Below are 21,079 nucleotides of genomic sequence, written 5' to 3' on the forward strand. Positions count from 1 at the left end.
CTCTGCCGCCAAACTCCTTCAGCGGGGAAGGACTTGGCGTCAGTGTTCTGGGATGTGCCACCAAATTCCTTCAGCTGGGAGGATCATGGCATCAGTGTTCTGGGATGAGAAGGGGATTCTGTTTGTACATTGTCTCCCCACTGGGCAAACAATTACTGGAGAATATTGTGCTAACCTTCTGGACAAATTACAACAAAAGGTATACGAAAAAGGCCAGGTTTAATAAGGAAGAAAGTCATCTAGCATCAAGCCAATGCACGCTCGCACGCGTGTGCCATCGCCATGGTAAAATTACACAAACTAAGGTATGAACTGTTGCCACACATGCCTCTTCCCTAAACAGAAAATTTTTCTTTGTGGATGAAGATTCACTTAAATGAAGAATTGGTAGCCTGAGTTGACAACTATTTTGTAGGCCTGGAGGAAAATCATTGTCGAGATGGGATCAAGGTATTGGAACACTGTTGGACCAAGTGAATTAATCTACAAGCAGGGTACATTGGAAAACAAAAAAGTTTCAGTGACATAAGTACTTTTTTTCTATTCTGTTTCAAGAACTTTTCAAACCACCCTCGTAAGCATCCCTGACACCTGAAATAATTAAAAACAAATAAGTCGCCAGTTGCAGATGGAATCTCAATTTGGTTTTACAAAAAGTGCTATATGGCACTGGACCCTTACTTAGCTTGTATTTATTGTGAATCTCTCACCCAGCAGAAAGACCTAAGCAACTGGGGAAAAAAATACAGAGGCGTCTCCTGTATATATGAATGGCAAAAGAACAGACCCACGAAATTACAGACCAATACCCGTAACATCAGTTTGCTGCAGAATTCTTGAACATATTCTGGGTTTGAATCTAATCAGTTTCATAGAGACCAATAAGTTTATGTCCACAAATCAGTACAAAGCATCACTCATGGGCAACTCAGCATGCTCTTTTGTCATACGACGTCTGTTCAAAAAATTCCAGAACTTTGTCCACAAAATTTTCTATGCTTATCTTTTAGTTACTATGGATTGTCTCCTTTGAAATACTCTCCTCCACAATTGATACACTGCTCCCAATATCATTTCCACTTCCAGGAGCAGTCTTGACACACCTTTTGCTGGGTCGCATAAAGTGCCGTCTGCGAATTTTCTTTTATCTCATCTTCCATTGCAAAACTTCATCCTTTTCAACTTTGGAAATAAAAAGAAGTCTGCAGGGGTCATACTATTCTCACACGGAACATCTCATTCTCTTTTGTGAGATCCAAAAAGTTTTTTTGGTCTTGACTCATGAGCCGTGGAATGAACTTGGCGGCAACACAATGCATTCCAAGATGCTGTGTCATTTCATAACATGATCCAATTGAAATGTTACATTCTTCTACAATCTCTCGGACAGTGAATCTTTGACTGGCACACACAATTTCATCGACGTTCCTGACACAAGCGTCATCAGAGGACATCTAAGAGTGTCCTGAACAAGGATCATTTTTGACTTTTGTAAAGCCATTTTTAAAATGTGTGAATAATACGTAACACCGAGTATGGCTTAAGCACTCATCGCTATTGGCTCCCTGCATCATTTGGTGTATCTCTGTAAAGGTTTTCTTGAGTTTCACGCAAAATTTAATGCAGATGCATTGCTCCTCTAAGTTTGCCATCACAAAATTCACAAACCCAGATTCCATATTTCTTGATTTCCGAGAAGCATTTGACATAGTGCCTCACTGCAGACTTTTAACAAAGGTACAAGCACATGGAATAGGTTCCCAGATATGTGAGTGGCTCAAAGACTTCTGAAGTAATAGAACCCACTACATTATCCCGATGGTGAGTGTCCATCAGTGACTAGGGTATCATTAGGATCGTTCCAGGGATGTGTGATAGGAGCGCTATTACTCATATTTTCTATGTGCATAACTGATCTGATGGACAAAGTGGACAGTAATCTATGGTTGTTTGCTGATGATGTTGTGGTGTATGGAAGGTGTCATTGTTGAGTGATTTAGGAGGATAAAAGATGACTTGGACAAAGTTCCCAGTTTGTGCCATAAATGACAGCTAACCCTAAATGTAGAAAAATATAAGTTACTGCAAATGAGTCGGAAAAACAAATCCATAGTGCCAGAATCCAGCATTAGTAGTGTCATGAATGAAGAAGTCATATTGTTTCAATATCTGGACATAACTTTGCAATGTGATATGAAATGGAACAAACTTGTGAGGGTCATGGTAGGGAAGGTGAATAATCATCTTTCGTTTGTTGGGTGGATTTTACTTGTGTGGCTCAGCTGTGATGGACATCACATATAGGGTGCTAGTGTGATCTCTTCTTGAGTACAGTTTGAGTGTCTGGGATCCACAAGGGATCGAATTAAAGCAGACATTGAGGTATTTCAGAGGCAGGATACTAGATTTGTTAACAGTAGGTTGAAACAACAACATACAAGTATTATGGAGACGTTTCTGGAACTCAAATGGGAATCCCTGGAGGGATTTTGAGGAACACTGTGCTGACTGCAGAACAATTCTGCTTGCACCAACATACATTACGCATAAGGACCACGAAGATAAGAGACGAGAAATTAGGACTCATAGAGAGGCATATAGACATTCACTTTTTCCCCACTCGATTGGCAGATGGAACGGGAAAGGAACTGACTACAGTCGAATTAAAATTACTTGATAGTTGGCACTTCAAACGTCAATAAGAGTTGTCAGCGTCACACTTGAACTGTCTGCTGTTGCCAAACTCCACCAAAATTGGCCAGTCACTTCCAATTCCTGGTTCAGCATTCTTTCTTGATGTATTTGTATCCCGAATTATGAGCCCAACACTTTTATTATGTATTTCATGACACGCGATACTACACCAAAAACAACACACATTAACAATGCTAATGAAAGACACACATTTCATTCATAGCACTAACCAAACATTACCGAATAAATCAGCACAAGGTGTAATTCAGTATCATACTTATAGTTATCATATTCACAGAGATCATGTTACATTAGATAAGCTTTTCACTACACTGCGTGAAACTGAAATTTTTAGGGTCACTACATTCACATATATAAATACTTCATGCAGTGCTGTGGCATAGCACAATGGTTGGCAGATTAAGCTAATGTGTAGCATGTCGTAGGTTCGAATCTCATCAATGTAGCAAAATTTTTATTTCTAAATCTAACCAAATGAGTGTGATTATTATTTTCATTCAATTAATTGGTTTAAATGTATTTTTTTATTTTTAATACTTTGCTGCATCATTTTTCATCATTGTTTTGACTGTTCTATTTGGTCTTATTTTTTGTCCTGTCATTATTTCTTCATTTGGAATCTGCCTCAGTCATCTATAATCCACGACTAAGGGCCCACACGGACTGTTCACTGGTTTCTAACATGGCAGCATGTGCAGCTAGTGTAAGGATAGTTACAGGTAACAAATGACACGGAGAAATTTCAATTTGCTTTCAGCCCTGAAACTGAGTTTTTGTTGTCTTGAGTTTACCCTTAAGGGTTAGCTTTAATCGCCATGAACAAAGCGATAGTGATATTAGTACTGCTGCAGACTGTTGACCACAATTTTCTCAGCTGGGTTAGGACACAAGTTTACAGTCAGGGATACAAAACGGGTTGTCTGCCCCAGTTCAGTCACTGATCACATTAAATCAATAGTCGACAGAGTATCCAACATTTCTGACATACCTTGCACCAGCCACCAGAAAAATTGCTCTGTGTTAAACATTTAACATAATTTGTGAAGTGAGCCGCTTGTTTGTTGTCACCTGTAACCAAACGGTAGCTGGTAGCCAATGTGGCAACATTGTTGCAGCAAGTGATTGATGTCAACTGTCAAGTAATTTTATTCAGACTATTGTAGTGAGACAGGGTACCTTCTGCCATGCACCATATGGTGGCTAGTGGAGTATGTATGTAGATGTGGAATCAGTCTTTCCTTCTCATCCCATCTGGAAAGTCTCCCCTGATCTGCAGTTCTGGGTAACTTTCTCAAAATCTACCCTTTTCCTAGACCTATCCTTCACCCCTCTTCCTTCCACTTCAACCCTTCTGCCTGAAGAATGAGCTACTGGCTCTGAAAGCTCGCCTAATAATAATCTTCTTTTATGTGTGTGTTCTGCCGCCACTTAGCGAGTAGATTGTTTATCTATCCAATTCAATTATCATGTAATCAAAAGCTGCATTTAACACGGCAAGTCTCTTTTACCAATCATTTTTAATATGTCCTACAGAATGTACTGTCTATCCTGTCCTTTTTTGAGATTACTGTTTTGCTGTACTTTTCTACAGGCATCATCTTACTTATTAGGAGTCAGTTCATTCATGTTGTTGTTGTTGTGGTCTTCAGTTCTGAGACTGGTTTGAAGCAGCTCTCCATGCTACTCTATCCTGTGCAAGCTTCTTCATCTCCTAGTACCTCCTGCAACCTACATCCTTCTGAATCTGCTTAGTGTATTCATCTCTTGGTCTTCCTCTACGATTTTTACCCTCCACACTGCCCTCCAATGCTAAACTTGTGATCCCTTGATGCCTCAAAACATGTCCTACCAACCGATCTCTTCTTCTAGTCAAGTTGTAGAGCTGCATGTACTCGGGAAAAATTACGGCTGTAGTTTCCCCTTGCTTTCAGCCGTTCGCAGTACCAGCACAGCAAGGCCGTTTTGGTTAATGCTACAAGGCCAGATCAGTCAATCATCCAGACTGTTGCCCCCGCAACTACTGAAAAGGCTGCTGCCCCTCTTCAGGAACCACATGTTTGTCTGGCCTCTCAACGGATACCCCTCCGTTGTGGTTGCACCTACGGTACGGCCATCTGTATCGCTGAGGCACTTAAGCCTCCCCACCAACGGCAAGGTCCATGGTTCATGGGGGGAGTTCCTTCATAGTCAACAGTTAAGGAATGGGTGGCTGAATTCATATGTGGCATATGTCTGTAAGATGACTCATGAACAAACTTCCTAGAATTACAATCAAATATGAAAATGCTGAGAAAGAACACAGTGTGATATTGCAAGATCAGTAATTAAAAAGATGTGCAAACCAGCTGATGCCGTGGCTGTACCAGAAAGTGAGTGGCATGTCTGTTGAAGCCTGACTACAACCTAATGTGAAAAACAATTTGGGACAATCTGACACACAACTGATTCTATGCACCAATCTGTTCCCGTGGATGAAATGAAACAGCAGTTGCACAAAAATAGCCAAGGTGACTTCATCGGAGAGAAAGAGTGGTCATTGTTTTCTAGGATGCAAAAGGGATTGTATTTTAGATTAGCTTGCAAGACTGAAACAATACCTCACAAATACTATGCAAGTATTATGACTCAACTGGATGAAAAAATATGGAGCCAAGACCCAGGGGGAGAAAGAAAGTTTATCGTCAGTGAAATGCATATGGTCACAAAGGTACTTTCACAATAGGAAAACTGGGAGTTTCAAGTGTGAAGTCTTCAAATATCTATTCCATTCTCCAATTTTTTCACATTCTGACTTTAGCTTCTTCTTCTTTTCTTTTTGTATGAATGATTCACTTGAGACTACATGCGTCACAGCTCAAAACCGTTTTGTGAGTCAACAACTGGATATGTTTTCACTGCTCTGTCTCTTGTAACTCCGTTGGACATGGAGGTAGCAAATGAGGATGTAGGATGTCCATGACATACTGCTGTGCTGTCAGAGTGACCTGAAGTCATATCCGATGCTGCCCCACATGCCCTCTCCCTATGTCGTTGTCATACTCACTGACAACTGTCATTGCGGGTCTTGCAGAATGTGACTCACTGCTGATCACATGACAGGTGCAGGTGTGAAAGGGTTACAATGTGCTCGGCGTACATTACAGCGATTCTCCCATGGGCTCGTCAGACACGGTCAACTGGAAGCTTGCTGACAAGCACGCCGCCCTTACGTTCCCAAGCAGTCCAACATGGGGCCACTACCACGTCTGAATGTCTCACAAATCTGCATATTGCATAATTCAATCAGCCTGGCAAATGGAGACACACAATTAGGCCCCTTCAAATTTTGTTATGTGCTGATAATGCTGACTCACAGAAGTACAGGGCATCTGTGTCCTTCACAGGGATCACTCAACATCTTACACTCTTCACATCTCTTATAGCTCCTACCATTCATGGTAACAATCCCAGACACAAACAAAGCTAATGCAATCTGGTGGCCTTTGTATCCATTTCAGAGAGTTGCGACTCTCATAATTTACCACTGGTATGCACACTCGTGAAACTACGTTGCTTCAGGGAGCTTCCCTTTTTTTTCTTCAAGCAGTTTAGTTCTTTGAATCCATTTTTTTGTAGCTCAGAATAATTATTTTATTGTGTAGAAAACTTACAGACTAGCATTCTGGTCTGAGCTGTCGGAGTTGGCGGTCATGTGTGTGTGAGGTGTGCTTGCTTGTGTGAATGAATGGTGTGTATTTCTATTTCTTTTTCTGATGAAGGTTGTGGCCAAAAGCTTATGTGTAAGTGTCTTAAGTGTGCCTGTCTGCATTTTAACGTGCCATCTTTATGGTAATTAGCACTCTATCTTTTCCTACACTGCTGATATTCCAACCTGGAGTTTCCATTGTTTGAACTTACGGTCTACTGTTTTATGTTGCAGTGCACTTCTACAAGTGTAATACACAAATGTTGCCTTAGGAAAGAGTCACAATAACATCCATGTCTACCGTTTGCTATTTTTTATGAAATAGCATGTCACACTCGAATTTTAACTTAGCCAATGAAATAAGTTTGAAGATTTATTGTGTGTAAAAGGCACTATGGCCCACTGTGTGGGAAATGTGGGAAGTTCTGTGCAGAGACGGAGTTATCCACAGACGTGGTAAGTCTGGGGAGCTATACGGGTGTTAAAACATCGCCACCTGCTGGGATGAGGGGCCACTTACTCTGTGGTGGCACTGTGCCAGCAACGAGCTCGACCCATTGATTAGCACCACAGATGACAATGAGCAACCAGCTGCTTCTCTGTGCAGAGATATAAAATTTATCTATTTTGGACGTTGGGTGACAATCTGTCACATGGAGAACAATGTTTACTCTGGCAATTTTAACACTAATCTAGTGTTCTGCAACATATTAATGTGAAATGTTGTCTATCATGTTGAAGAGTGTAAGTTAAACTGATATCTGAGAATTTGTTGTTTTTGTGGCACTATCTGGAAAATGACCTCTCTTGCAGCTCCAAGCATAAATGTCAAGTGAAGAAGAATAATTAGCACAGCACACTGGAACCGAGTAGGGATCCGGTTTACTGCTCAGCCACTAAATTAGCATATTGTGAGTACACCAGAATAGACGCTGTACACACTTGCATATACTACATACACAAGTACAAGCATCGATCAAGCTACTGTGAAACTGCACTCTGTGTGACTCATCACTACATCAGAATACTGGAAATGTAGTGATTCCAATTTCTTAAGGTCTCTTCCTGTTTGTTTTCATCAGTTGGATCTTATTTTTCAAGTATGTGGGAATCCAATGAGCTGCCTGTTTGGATACATTCTTTCTGTATGTCCCACAAGTTGGAGTCTTTGGAGACACATTGTAACAAGAGTTTTTTGGAATTTGCCTGGAGATTTCACGCTGGGTTCTGTGTGATGTGTTCCATCTTTTATTCTTGGACCTAAGATTTTTACTACAGTTTTACATTCTTCTAATTCAGTTTGCTGTTTTCATGTCTTGTGTTGGACAAAGAGTCTCTCTCATGCATAAAGAAATTCTAATTTGATCACTGTTGTACAATGTTAGATTTTAAAGTTCCAGGAAAAATACTTTTAGTTAACTTAGAGACAGTTTGTATTTTCTGAAGTCTGGATTCTATGGCCTTCTTTTCATTATGATGTTCAGTGGTCTTTTTCACCTAATTATTTAAACTCTTTAACACCAAATACTATGTCGTTGCCTATATAAGTTCAACTAGTGCCATTTTGGTATCAGCCAAGAATTTTTTCTCCAGGTGAAATTAGTAGTCCAATTTTCCTAGCTTGCTCCCTTAATATTTCAAATTGCTTTAGCACATCAGTGATGTTTTTGTCAATTAGTATTATGTCATCGGTATAGGTTACACAATATAATTCTATCTTTAAGTTTACGTTCTTGTCAGTGTAATAGTGCACCTGCTCTTCTCCATTACCTTACAATTTTCTTAGGGGCATAGTTGAATAGCAATGTGATATGCCATCCCATTTTCATATTCTTATGTCTGTCTTAAATTACACTGCTTGAAAAAAAGTGAGACACTCAGAAGGTGGGGAGAAAACAAATTTAAACATAGCGAATTTAGAGGATATGTGATGTTATTTCAGTGATAACAAAACAGAGTCAAATTTACACAGAACTTATCAGTTTGAGCCCACTTATCAATACAGAAATGCACCCCGTCTGGCTTGGACAGTGCGGGAGGATGTCGTAAAGCTGCTGCATACCCTCCTGAGAAAGGTGATCCACAACTGTTGTAACTGGACATTGCAATCATGGATACAGGTAGTGGGACGGAGTTGACGTCCATGTTGGTCCCATAATGTTCTATCGGGGACAGATATGGGGATTTTGCTGGCCACAGGAGTATATCAACATCACGCAGACAATTTAAAGAGACACATACTACATGTGGACAAGCACTGGCCTGTTGAAAAATAGCACCACAATACTATTACACACTGCTGTACCATCAGAGTTCCCTCGGCCATTACAAGCCGTGACTTGAAGTCATACCCAATGGCTCCCCACACCATGGGACTCCTTTGTGACCCCCCCCCCCCCCCCCAAAATGTGGAAGAATGGGACCTCTCCCAATCTCCCCGTGTCACTGTCAAACTTCACGATAGTCATTTGGAGCAGTGCAGGACTGGGACTCATTAGTGAACATAATGTGACACCATTCATTAGCAGTCCATACTTCTCGATCATGGCACCACTTCACACGCAGTCATTTGCTTGGGTGTTAAAGGCAGCCTATGCGCAGGATGGCAATTCCAGTCTGGCTGCTCCTAGCTGTATGACACAGCATGTTGCAAGGAGTCTATTACAGTGAACTCCTGTTTATCCAAAATGATCAGGACGGTGGCCGGTTCCGATAACGAAAATTTCAGATAAATCAAAGTCCCCCTGTTTTCACATGTGAACACTTCAAATTGTGTCAATATTGCGAAATACGATCGTAAAACGTGTGTAGGGTATATAAAACGTTTCTGATACGGTTGCAAATAACCCTGCACTTTTTTACTGAAAAAATTGTGTTGACATGTTAAAAAGGCACCAAACTATGATTGAAAACTCAAAGTTTTTAAATGCTGTATAACAAAGCTCGTTTATTTTGCATTCTTACAGAAAAAAAATCTCCCTTATTTGGCAGCAGGAAAAAACAGGAGTTTTAATTTTATTACCTGCTCTTTTGAATAAAATATAAACTACTGAACAAAATTACGAAACAAATCTAGAGATTACTCAAAGGAACGAAAAGTCTGTCCAGAGGAACTTTCAAGAAAAGTAAAAAAAAAAAAAAAACTTTTTAAGTTATGGACATAGAAGTTCTAGGATGCTTCATTAGAGTTTATTTTTTGGTAACGAAGTCACGAATGTCATTTTTTTTGTTTTTTTGCTTGAGAAACTATTGCTGCAACAATACATCTCCAACGTTGAAATCAAACTATTTCAGGATAAATCATCTCCTCCTGTTGGCTGATGTACTCCAGGGCAGTTTGGATCACTTCATAACAGAATGTGTGAGGAATATTTTTCTCTGATTCATCATCAGAAACATAGTCTTCTGACACTTTATGAACGGTCACAATTTGGACGATTTCATCCTCAGTCACATGAAAAAATGCCATTTTCCATCCACTCTTCAATGTCTTCGAAGTGTGTGTCTTTACAACCAGCTTCTCCAGTAAATTCACCAAAATTATGTCAGCTTGAGTTTCGGTGTTGCCTCCTCCTTCCCATCACTTAGGTTGCCTTACGATCTAAGAGTTTTTTCCAAGACCTAACAAGAGGAACTGGAGGAATTAGATTCCAAGCTTCAGCAATCAATGAATGACACTTAAAACATCGATTTTTTTAAGAGCTTCCACAAAATCATCTGCAGCATCAATCACACCTATTAAGTATTCCAGCATCTTGCGTCTGTAATGTTTTTCCATCGCCTCAAGAATACCTTGGTCCATCGGTTGACATAGAGATGTAACATTTTGTGGGAGAAATACAACTTTGATATCCCCATCTTGCAGATCACCTGGGTGATAAGGAGCATTGTCCACAAGAAGTAGCGCTTTTCAAGGAAGTCCATTTCCTTCCATGTAATTTACTACAGCTGGAACAAACTCTGCCTGGAACCACTCTCTGAAGATGGCACTGTTCATACATGCCTTAAGACTGATTCGTGTACCTCAGTGGCAAAGCTGGTTGGTTGGTGTCTAAATGCTCTTGGTGTTTTGGATTTGCCAATTAAAGTAAGACACAGTTTATGATTACCAGTGGCATTACTGCAAGTGAGGACAGTAAATCTTTCTTTGATTTTTTTGTATCCGGAAGCCATTTCTTCTTCTTTAGAGGCAAGGGTTGTCGTTGGCAGCACTTTGTAATTCAACTCAGTTTCATCACATTTGTAAAGTTGATTGCCAGTATAACCTCCTTTGTCAATGATTGTGTGCAGTTTCTTCTTAAAATCAGCGTAGCAGCTTCATCCCCAGATAATGATTTGGCACTGATGGCAATTTCATGAATGCCATGCCGCTTCTTGAAACGATCCTGCCAGCCATTACTTCCGAGGAATTCTTGCTTCTTTCCTTCAATCAACTCATCAGCTCATTTTGACAAAATAGAGGACCTGAAACTGACACACCTTTGGCTCTTATTTATTCGTGCCACAAAAATAATGCCTCTTCTAACTGAGGATGTGCACCTTTTCTCATTGTTTTTCAAGATTTCACTGCGCTGCCCAATGCTTGGATGGAACAAAATTTTTCAATTCCTGATCGATTTGTCTTCCGATCAGTAATTGTACTCCTACTCTGCAGCAACTTTTGTGGGTGGCTCACCAGCATCAATTCTCTGCAAAGTGTGAAGCTCTTTTTCCAACAAGATCACATTCGTTTTATGTTTTGTGCCCGTAGTCACGTTCAGTGTTCTTTTTACAGACACTCGACTGAGTCCTTTATGGTTTTTGGTCCCTTTTATCTCTGGACACTTTAAGGCACATAGTGGGAGCACAAAACCTCAAATCAGAAACACACAGATGCACAACTTGACAACACTCGAGATGCACTAGACAAACTTTTGACTTTTGAAACCAGGCTGTGGCAGCCATCAAATGAAAGCATTCGATACATCTATGCCATTTCCTCTGTTATACCCAAGCCCACGTGGCAACACAACAGGGTGTTGTACATTCACTGTTAAACACTCAGCTTTGATGTACCGACAACAAGTGGAAAGTGTTAGGCGGCGCACTCTAATTGTCGGTTTCGACAGGGCTACGTTGCACTGCACAGAACAATACTGTATGTACTGTACTTCCAAGGAGTTCCAATAGATGGCAGTGGCATGAAACCATGCAATACGAATAAGAAACACACTAGAGCTTCAACCAACACACGCACAAATTGACGATACTTGGACTTTTGACACGCACCTGTGCACTGATTAGCAGTAGATTGCCAAAAAACACCAGCAAATGCTTGGCTCCAGGTGCACGCAAATTGAAACTTGTCAAGTGTCAATCTAGCTAGCCAAAAGTGTAGCTGCACGAGAGTTTACTGTACTTGTTCTCAGATGGCAGTCACAGACGTGTACAGATTACAATGTACTCAGTACACTACACAGTGATGCTCACTTATAGTGGTCTGATGTAGTCAACTGGAAGATTGATGATGAGTATGCCCTTACTTTCCAACATCAGGCCACTGCCAGATCCAAATACTCCAAAAATACAGATGTTGCAAGGTTTAACCAGGCGACCAAATGGACATCCACAATGAGGTTTCTTTCAAACTCTCATCAGATAATGCTGTCTCACACCAATATGCAGCACCTTCATATCCTCCAGAGTGATGATTCAACATCTGACGCTATTCACATCCCTTATATACCACACGATGCTTGCTAAACAGCAATAAAAACAAAGAACACTAATGAATAATGAAGGAAAAGACAGACTGTTACTTACCATAAAGAAGATACCTTAGGCTGCAGATGGGCAGAATTAAAAGACACTTACATAAAGCTTTCAGCCACAGCCTTCATCAGTAAGTAGTAATCTGTCTTTTCCAACATTGTTGATATTCCTACTGGAGTTTCCATTGTTTCAAGGACACTGATGCTTTTCTGTGAGTGTTTCCTTTATGATGTTTTCTGCATTTTAGCTATTTTTAAAAAAAGAAAAAAAAAGAAAGAAAGAAAGAAAAAAAAAAGATTTGTTGCTGGAAAACTTCTGAAGTCCAATAAAGGAGTTACAACAGCCATATATGGTTATCTGGTGGACCTTGCAGAACCAAATTCTAGGGCTGAAATGTACTGTTGACCAATGGGCATTAATCAGAATGAATACTAAATAAAAAATTAAATCCAATTTTACACAAAAAACTCAGGTTCTATCACTGTTGTTTTTCGTTCTATTTTGCTCTTATGTTTGCTATGACTTGTTAAGCAGAAATTTTCTTTCTATCTATAGAGTTACATTTGCTGTAATGTATCTTACCTGCATGTTGTTTCTTCTTTCTTCTCACTGCTGCCCCAATCATGGCAAGCAAGTCATCCTCACTGCATTTGCTTCGTATTGCATCTCTGAAACAACAGTTAAAACACCCGTTAAACAGTACCAGGCAATTACCACACAGTGAAATGTTGGTACACTAAAAAGAAAGAAAAATTTTGCAGAAATCTTCAACAGTAATCTTGTAGTCTGCAGTAGGCAACAGCAGGATAACAAACCCACTGGACAAGAATGGGAAAGTCATGATAGAAGTTACTTTTATTTTTATAAATAAACAGGTATCTTACACAAATGCTCAAGAGTATACATAGGATCTCGGGCTGAAGAGGTGGAGCAGAAACTGACATTAGTTTTGTTGAAGAGGGAGTAGTGGAACACAGCACAATTTCTTGCAAAATGAAGCCAAATTTATTGATAAACTGTTAATTAATTGCCAAGCTCACTAATGTGGCCATTTTACAACAGGTACTTACTGCTTGGAGTATATGTGACTTTTCAGGCTTGCCTGATAGATCTGTTGCAAAAACACTTTGGGTTCCCCACCAGATAACATTATGCAAGTCCCTCCCTCAATACTTCAGTGACACAACGTTTTGGAATCTTCAGGTGGTGGTGATTTCCACCATCACTGCTGCAAGATGGAACTGGCAATTTCCACATGACAGCTTTGAAATTTATCATGTGGATGACTATGACCGTCATATTTAGAATTCAGAGGATTTCATAGAATACCTGAAGATGCTTAAACTAGAACTTTCAGATCTTTTAGTTAGCTCAAATGTTATATCATTACTTACACAAGTGCCCTGCAGCCCTCATTAGAGGTTATTAGCAGCAAGTTTGAGAAAGAAATTGTGGTGCTGTTTAAACATGTGCATACCTCATCCTATTTCTTATGTAACACCAACTACTTTGATCAAGTGGACAGTGTTCCCATGGGAGATCCTCTATTTCCCTTAGTAAATATCCAACTTTCCTCCTTCTGGCAGAATGCTGAAGAGACATTTGTGGTGTGGCCCACATAATACAGACACTACCTATGTTCCTGCAGCATTTGCACTCGGTCCATCCGAATATTCAGTTCACTGTGGAAGTACAAAAAGATAGCAGCTTACCATTCCTGGATGTCACGGTTAGAAGAAAAGCTGACAGAACACTGGGGCATAGTCTCTACTGCAAACTGATACATGCAGAGTTATATTTGCAGTCTAAATGTTGCCATCACCCTGCACAATGTGGTAGTGTCTTACACTCCCTGGCACATAGAGCACACGTGATCTCAGATACTGACAGTCTGCCTGGTGAACTGTAACACCTAAGAACAGTGTTCCAGCAGAATGTTTATTCTTGTAAACAGATTTGCAATGTGTTCTGAGCAAAGCAAGTTCAGTGTAGGGATGTAAATGAAGATACTTAGACAAGCACTGCAAATGGCTTTCCTACCATATTTCAGTGGCATGTTTTCAAAAATAGAAAGAATCACTAAGAGAAACAGAATCAAGTGTGTTTTTCGTCTACCAGCAAAACTAAGGAATTGTTTGTGTTCAGTTAAAGACAATCTTGACCTTAGAAAACACAGATCATATATAAGATCTGATGCCATTATGGGAAATCTTATATAGGGCAGACACCTCACATTGTGCAAGAACACTGTGTTCAACAGCGCTGACAAAAATGCCACCCAGTAAATTAGTGGTAGCAGAGCACTGCCTGAATACAGGGCACCACACATTTCCCAAGAGGACTGAAATTTTATCCTCAGCATCATCACTTTAGGATTGTGTTTTTAAGAATGAGGCATGTATCCACACGGTGGGCAATCTTACCAACAGGAATATGGAATTTTGACTAAGCACTGCCCAGAATCCAGCACTGACTGCCATGAAATTAAAACAGTAGAAACCAGATCCTCCGATGTATGACCTGATGCAGCACCTTGCAGAGAGTTAATTCAGCTTTTAACCACATGAGTGTCCAGAAGTGCAGTCATTGCCCACAACACATAAGCAGAAGGCTACTATGAATAGCATTTCCATCCAACTGGGAGTGCCTGTCCACACATTCGTACTCCTGCTTCTAGCCTGACAAATTTCAATTCTGCTGTGCAAATATCACCAGTCACATCTTGCAGCAGTGATGACAGGACCCACCACTACCTGAAGATGATGAACAGTTGTGTTGGTGAAATATTGTGAGGCTTGCACAAAGTTATTCAGTGGCAAATCTGAGAAGATTTGTATACATTATTTTTATGTGACGCATGTAATGTGCAGCAAAATGTGATAATTTTCTACATTTGCCTTTTTGTACATTTCAAAATACCCCAAAAATTGGTGAGAAACACTGAACATATGACATAACCAGATGACATACCCCGCAGCATGTGCAGCAGTCAGGGCTGAGTGTAAAGGAATGATTGAGCAGTGCAACACTTTCATTTGAGCAAACAGAGCAAATTTCGAAAACATTTTGTAAATATGATCTGTTGTAATTGTATATGTTACAAAATTATTGTCCCTGCTGTAATCAAGCAAAACAAGTTCTGATTTTGTGTTTTTTGCTTCTGTCCTCTTTTTGTTTACAGACATTAGTTAGTAAAGAAAACATAGGTCATTTAATGGCAATGATGCTATTCTGAAGTTTATACTCATCTACTTTTTATGCAATACAGTAGGTTTTCATTGTACTGTACTTTGCAAGAAATCAAGGAAACTGCAAGATCGGTAAATAAAATAATAAACTTCAATATAAATACATAATTGTTTAACACAATGAAAAAATACTGCCTGCCAGATGCAAGACTCAAATCCTGAACGCCATCACTAAAGTCGCACATGTGTGTCCGTAGCCACAATGATATGAATACTTGACTTGGGTTGGGATGATCAAGTGTGACAGACCGAGAGGCTCTACCACTGCAAGCATGGCAAGGTACATCATCTGGTGACATTTATCATTCACTTTTGACACATTTCCCAACATTTGTATTGTATCCAACATTTGTGATCCCATGTGTCTTGTATTAAATTACTTGTCTCAGGGTCATCTACAGTGCTTTGGAGGTTTTTAAATGTTAATACGCATCACCGTGTCTGTGTGTGTGTGTTTGTGTGTGTGTGTGTGTGTGTGTGTGTGTGTGTGTGTGTGTGTTTATATATATGAAACAAATACTAACAAAGAGATAGAGGGCCTGGCCAGTACTTACCTCAGCTCAGTACAGCCGATACATACACAAAACAGAACAGAAAATTGACGTATCCTAGCTTTCGGAACTTCGTTCCTACATCAGGGAGGAGAGAGGGGAAAAAAGGGGAAGAAGGGAAAGTGGATTCAGTTATTCACAACCCAGGTTATGAAGCAACAGGGGAAAGGTAAACAGGGAGGGTAGCAAAGATGGAGGCATGGATGTCAGAGGGAAGCCAAAGATATTCTACTGTAATTACTTTGCCAGCTTCAAACCAAGGAGGATGAATACAGAAGTAAAGAGGTACATAGTATAAAGATAAATGCAACTATGTAGGATGAAAAGATGCATGAATGGCTAAAGAGGAAAGGGAAAGAGGAGAAGACTAAAGAGTAAATGGGAGTGAGGTTGGTTAACATAGTTTCAGTCCAGGGGGATGGCGGGATGAAAGGATGTGTTGGAGTGCAAGTTCCCATCTCCGCAGTTCCGAGGTACTGGTGTTGGGTGGGAGAAGCCAAATGGCACATATGGTGTAGCAGGTTCCTAGGTCCCTAAAATTATGCTGGAGGGCATGCTCCGCTACTGGGTATTGGACATCTCCTAGGTGGACAGTTCGTCTGTGCCCATTCATGCGCTCAGCCAGTTTAGTTGTCGTCATACCAATGTAAAAGGCTGTGCAGTGCAGGCATGTCAGCTGATAAATGACGTGTTGTCTCACATGTGGCCCTGCCTTGAGTTGTGTATGTTATACCAGTAGCGGGGCTGGAGTAGTTGGTTGTGGGGGGATGCATGGGGCAGGTTTTGCATCGGGGTCGGTTACAGGGGTAGGAACCGCTGGGTAGAGAAGGTGGTCTGGGAATATTGTAGGGTTTGACAAGGATGATACGGAGGTTAGGGGGTTGGCAAAAGGCAACTCTGGGTGGTGTGGGGAGAATATTGTCAAGGGATGATCTCATTTCAGGGCTTGACTTGAGAAAGTCATATCCCTGGCGGAGTAATTAGTTGATGTACTCGAGGCCAGGATAATATTGGGTGACAAGGGGGATGCTTCTGTGTGGTCTGGGGGTAGTAACATTGTTGTTGGGTGGGGAGGAATGTATTGCTTGGGAGATCTGTTTGTGGACAAGATCTGCAGGATAGTTGTGGGAGAGGAAAGCACTGATATATAATATAATACAGGGAAACATTCCAAATGGGAAAAATATATCTAAAAACAAAGATGATGTAACTTACCAAACGAAAGCATTGGTATGTTGATAGACACACAAACAAACACACACACAAAATTCAAGCTTTCGCAACCCACAGTTGCTTCATCAGCAAAGAGGGAAGGAGAGGGAAAGACGAAAGGATGTGGGTTTTAAGGGAGAGGGTAAGGAGTCATTCCAATCCTGGGAGTGGAAAGACTTACCTTAGGGTGTGTGTGTGTGTGTGTGTGTGTGTGTGTGTGTGTGTGTGTGTGTGTGTGTGTGTGTGTGTGTGTGTGTGTGTGTGTGTGTGTGTGTGTGTGATCTGATCTGAACTATGCAACCTTCAAATGGAAGTTTTTTGATCACTCCTTATTTTGCTCCCTGCCACCTTGGCAATATGTACCGCAAATCATCAGACCTTCCTGCATGCTTCGTGTTGTGTCTAGACAAGACAGCCTAGACACAATGAGAGGAATCCGAAAGGCATGCTCTAAGTTAAAAAAGGAGGGCGTGAGGTCTGAAACAGGATACGTAATGAATGCTATAAAGAAAAGTACGTAGCTTCTGGAATACTTAACTTTAATCCATCCTTTTGGTACATCTGGAGATTGTGGTGATACAAGTGAGACTCTTTATATACATGCAATGTTACTAATGGCGCCTTGCTAGGTCGTAGCCATTGACTTAGCTGAAGGCTATTCTAACTATCGGCTCGGCTAATGAGCAATGCTTCGTCCATGTAGTCGCTAGCAAAGTCGTCTATACAACTGGGGCGAGTGCTAGTCCGTATCTCGAGACCTGCCTTGTGGTGGCGCTCGGTCTGCAATCACACAGTGGCGACACGCGGGTCCGACATGTACTAATGGACCCCGGCCGATTTAAAGCTACCACCTAGCAAGTGTGGTGTCTGGCGGTGACACCAGATTCCTCCCCTGCAAATCGGCGAACGGTCGTGTTATAAGGCTTCCGCCCGCCGTGGGGAGAACCCCATGTTGACGTATGCGATGAGGTGGGGAGCCTAACAACAGGTGAGGCTGTGCCACCCGCACCCGGCCATTCGGTCCAAGGGGAGCTAGGAAACACCTGAAAACCTAGTCCAGGGTGCACGTCAACATGCGGTGTATGCGCCTGTAAAGAGACAGGAGGGGCCGAAGGGTCGACCTCCATTGCGTCGGGGTACCCGACGCGCGAAGACGCCATGTGGTCCGGAGCGGGCAAGAGTTCCATGGTGGAGGACAGCTGGTCACGGGAAGCGATCGGTGGCGCATGACCCAGGGAGGCGCTTGGTGGCTGCAGCGAAGCATCCACTGCGGGCGGCACTAGCTGGAGGACAGGCGGCGGCGGAGGCGGCAGCGGCGCGTCGCCATGGGGCAAAATGGAAGGCATCGTCGGTAACACCTGGGGATGAGGCGAGCCAGTAGATGGGTCCCGAGGGCGCTGACCGGATGGCACCGTCGCTGAAAGCAGACGGGGAGCGGCAGAACCCGTGCGACAACAGAGGCGCAGCTGATTGAGATGCCGACGCACCTCACCAGAGGCCCCCAAAACCAAATACATCGCGCGGCCAAGGCAGCGAAGAATGCGCCCAGCGACCCAACGCCGTGAACCTCGATAGTTGCGATAAAATACAACATCGCCTGGAGCAAAAGCAGATGTCTGCCGCTGCACAGGAACCTGATGCGGCAGGTGCAGCAAAGACATCAAGGTTTGATGAGGACGACCGTGGAGCAACTCAGCCGGCGAGCGACCATCTCGGGGCTGAGAGCGATACGAAGACAAAAAGAGCAACAACGCGCCCTCCCGAGAATGCGACTCTTTCAACTTCAACATCTGTGACTTGAAAGTCCGGACCAATCGTTCAGCGGCACCGTTTGACTGAGGCGAAAACGGTGCGGATGTCAGATGTTGAATACCATTGGCCTGGCAGAATGACTGAAATTATGCGGACATGAATTGTGGGCCATTGTCGGAAACAATAGTCTGCGGAAGACCTTCAGTGCAAAAGATAGCAGACAACGCTTGGATGGTGGCAGTTGACGTCGTGGAAGACATCCGGACTTCAAAAGAAAAATTACTGAAGGCATCTACCAGAACAAACCACCGAGCATTCCAGAATGGACCAGCAAAATCGATGTGCAAGCGTTGCCAAGGGGAAGTGGCTTTTGGCCATGCAAAGACTTTCCGCGGCGGTGCGGATTGTTGTTCGGCACACGCCATGCAAGAAGAACACATATTCGTAATTGCAGCATCAATTCCGAACTAAGTACAGTGCTGACGAGCAAGTTGTTTCGTTCGCACTATACCCCAATGTCCTTGGTGAAGAAGCCGTAAAACAGAGGACTGTAACGAACGTGGGACCACGACTCTGGACTGATGATTATCAGAACGCAACAACAAAACACCACGTCGAACAAAAAGTCTCTCCTTGTGAGCAAAAAATCAGCGAACCAACGGATCCTCGATCCGAGACTTTGACAAAGGCCATTGCGTAGCAACAAAACGCAAAACGGTAGCAAGGACCGGGTCAGCAGCTGTGGCTGTAGCTACACGACGAAAATCAATCGGAAATGAGTCGACCACGTCATCGGTTTCCGAATCAATGAACATGCAAGCAAGTTCGGAAGAATCGAATGCTCTATCCTCAGCAACAGGCAAACGGGACAACGCATCGGCGTTTCCGTGCTTAGCAGTGGACTGATACAAGATATCGTAGCGGTACTGCGAGAGGAAAATTGACCAGCGAATGAATTTCTGCGCTGTACGCGTAGGTACAGGCTTGTTCGGATGAAAAAGCGACGTCAAAGGTTTGTGGTCTGTGATGATGGTAAAGTGATGACCATACAAGAAATCATGGAACTTAGTAACACCAAACACGAGAGCCAAAGCTTCTTTCTCTATCTGTGAATAATTTCTTTGCGCAGACGAGAGCAATTTGGAAGCAAAGCCAATAGGGCGATCATGCGACCCATCTTTGTGCGTAAGCACAGCACCGATCCCGAAATCTGATGCATCTACCATCAACAAAAGGGGTTTCTGGGGATCGAATGGCATAAGGCAAGTATTAGAAAGCAACGCCGATTTCAACTGGCGAAAGGCGCGTTTGCATTCCGTCATCCAGACGAACGGAACACCCTTACGGCGTAAGCTATGAAGCGTAGCTGAAATGGAAGAGGCATTGCGCAGAAAGCGATGATAATAGTTAATTTTACCCAACACACTCTGTAGCTGCTTCAAATTCTGCGGCGAAGGCAAGTCTTGTATGGCACGGAGGTGCTCTGGACTCAGATGTATGCCTTGGGCATTGATGACATGTCCCAGGTATGGTAAGTCACGAGCAAAAAACACACATTTGTCCTTCCGCAAGTGAAGACCATTTTGTCGCAATACCTGAAATAATGTTCGTAGGTGTGCTAAATGCTCGTCTGCTGTCTTTCCGGAGATCACAATATCGTCCAGATAGTTCGCAGCAGTAGGGACCGACACACAAACAGTTTGTAAATATTGCTGAAACAATGCAGGGGCGGATGCACACCCGAATGGCAGTCTTTTGAATCGGTACAAACCAAGATGCGTGTTAACCACCAAGACACGCTGGGATTCTTCGTCCACTGGTATTTGCAAGTACGCATCTGCGACGTCCAACTTTGAAAAATATTTACCCGGGCACAGTTTGTCAAAAAGATCTTCCGGGCGGGGTAATGGAAAAGTTGCAATCACTAGTTGTGGATTCACAGTGGCCTTGAAGTCCACACAAAGTCTCAGTTTTCCGGAAGGTTTGGGCAAAATTAGTAATGGTGAGGCCCAGAGAGAAGCCTGCACACGTTCAATTACACCTTGTGATTCTAAATCGTGTAATGTTCTTGCGACCTCATCACGCAATGCGTGAGGAACATTGCGCGCTCTGAAAAATTTCGGTTGCCCATTGACTTTCAGTTCCAAATGTGCTTCATAGTTTTT

At 42.3% G+C, this 21,079-nt stretch overlaps 1 protein-coding gene across 1 annotated transcript in view; it reads right to left on the reverse strand.

Annotated features, from left to right (window-relative positions):
- Positions 1-21,079, reverse strand: part of LOC126412424 (molybdenum cofactor biosynthesis protein 1-like) — a 262,733-nt gene that overhangs the window by 160,179 nt on the left and 81,475 nt on the right. The window contains exon 5 of the mRNA XM_050082019.1: positions 12,734-12,819. Within this exon, the coding sequence (XP_049937976.1) occupies positions 12,734-12,819 (86 nt within the window). The remainder of the gene's footprint in view (positions 1-12,733; positions 12,820-21,079) is intronic.

This window comes from Schistocerca serialis, chromosome 7, assembly GCF_023864345.2.
Source record: "Schistocerca serialis cubense isolate TAMUIC-IGC-003099 chromosome 7, iqSchSeri2.2, whole genome shotgun sequence".
NCBI lineage: Eukaryota > Metazoa > Arthropoda > Insecta > Orthoptera > Acrididae > Schistocerca > Schistocerca serialis.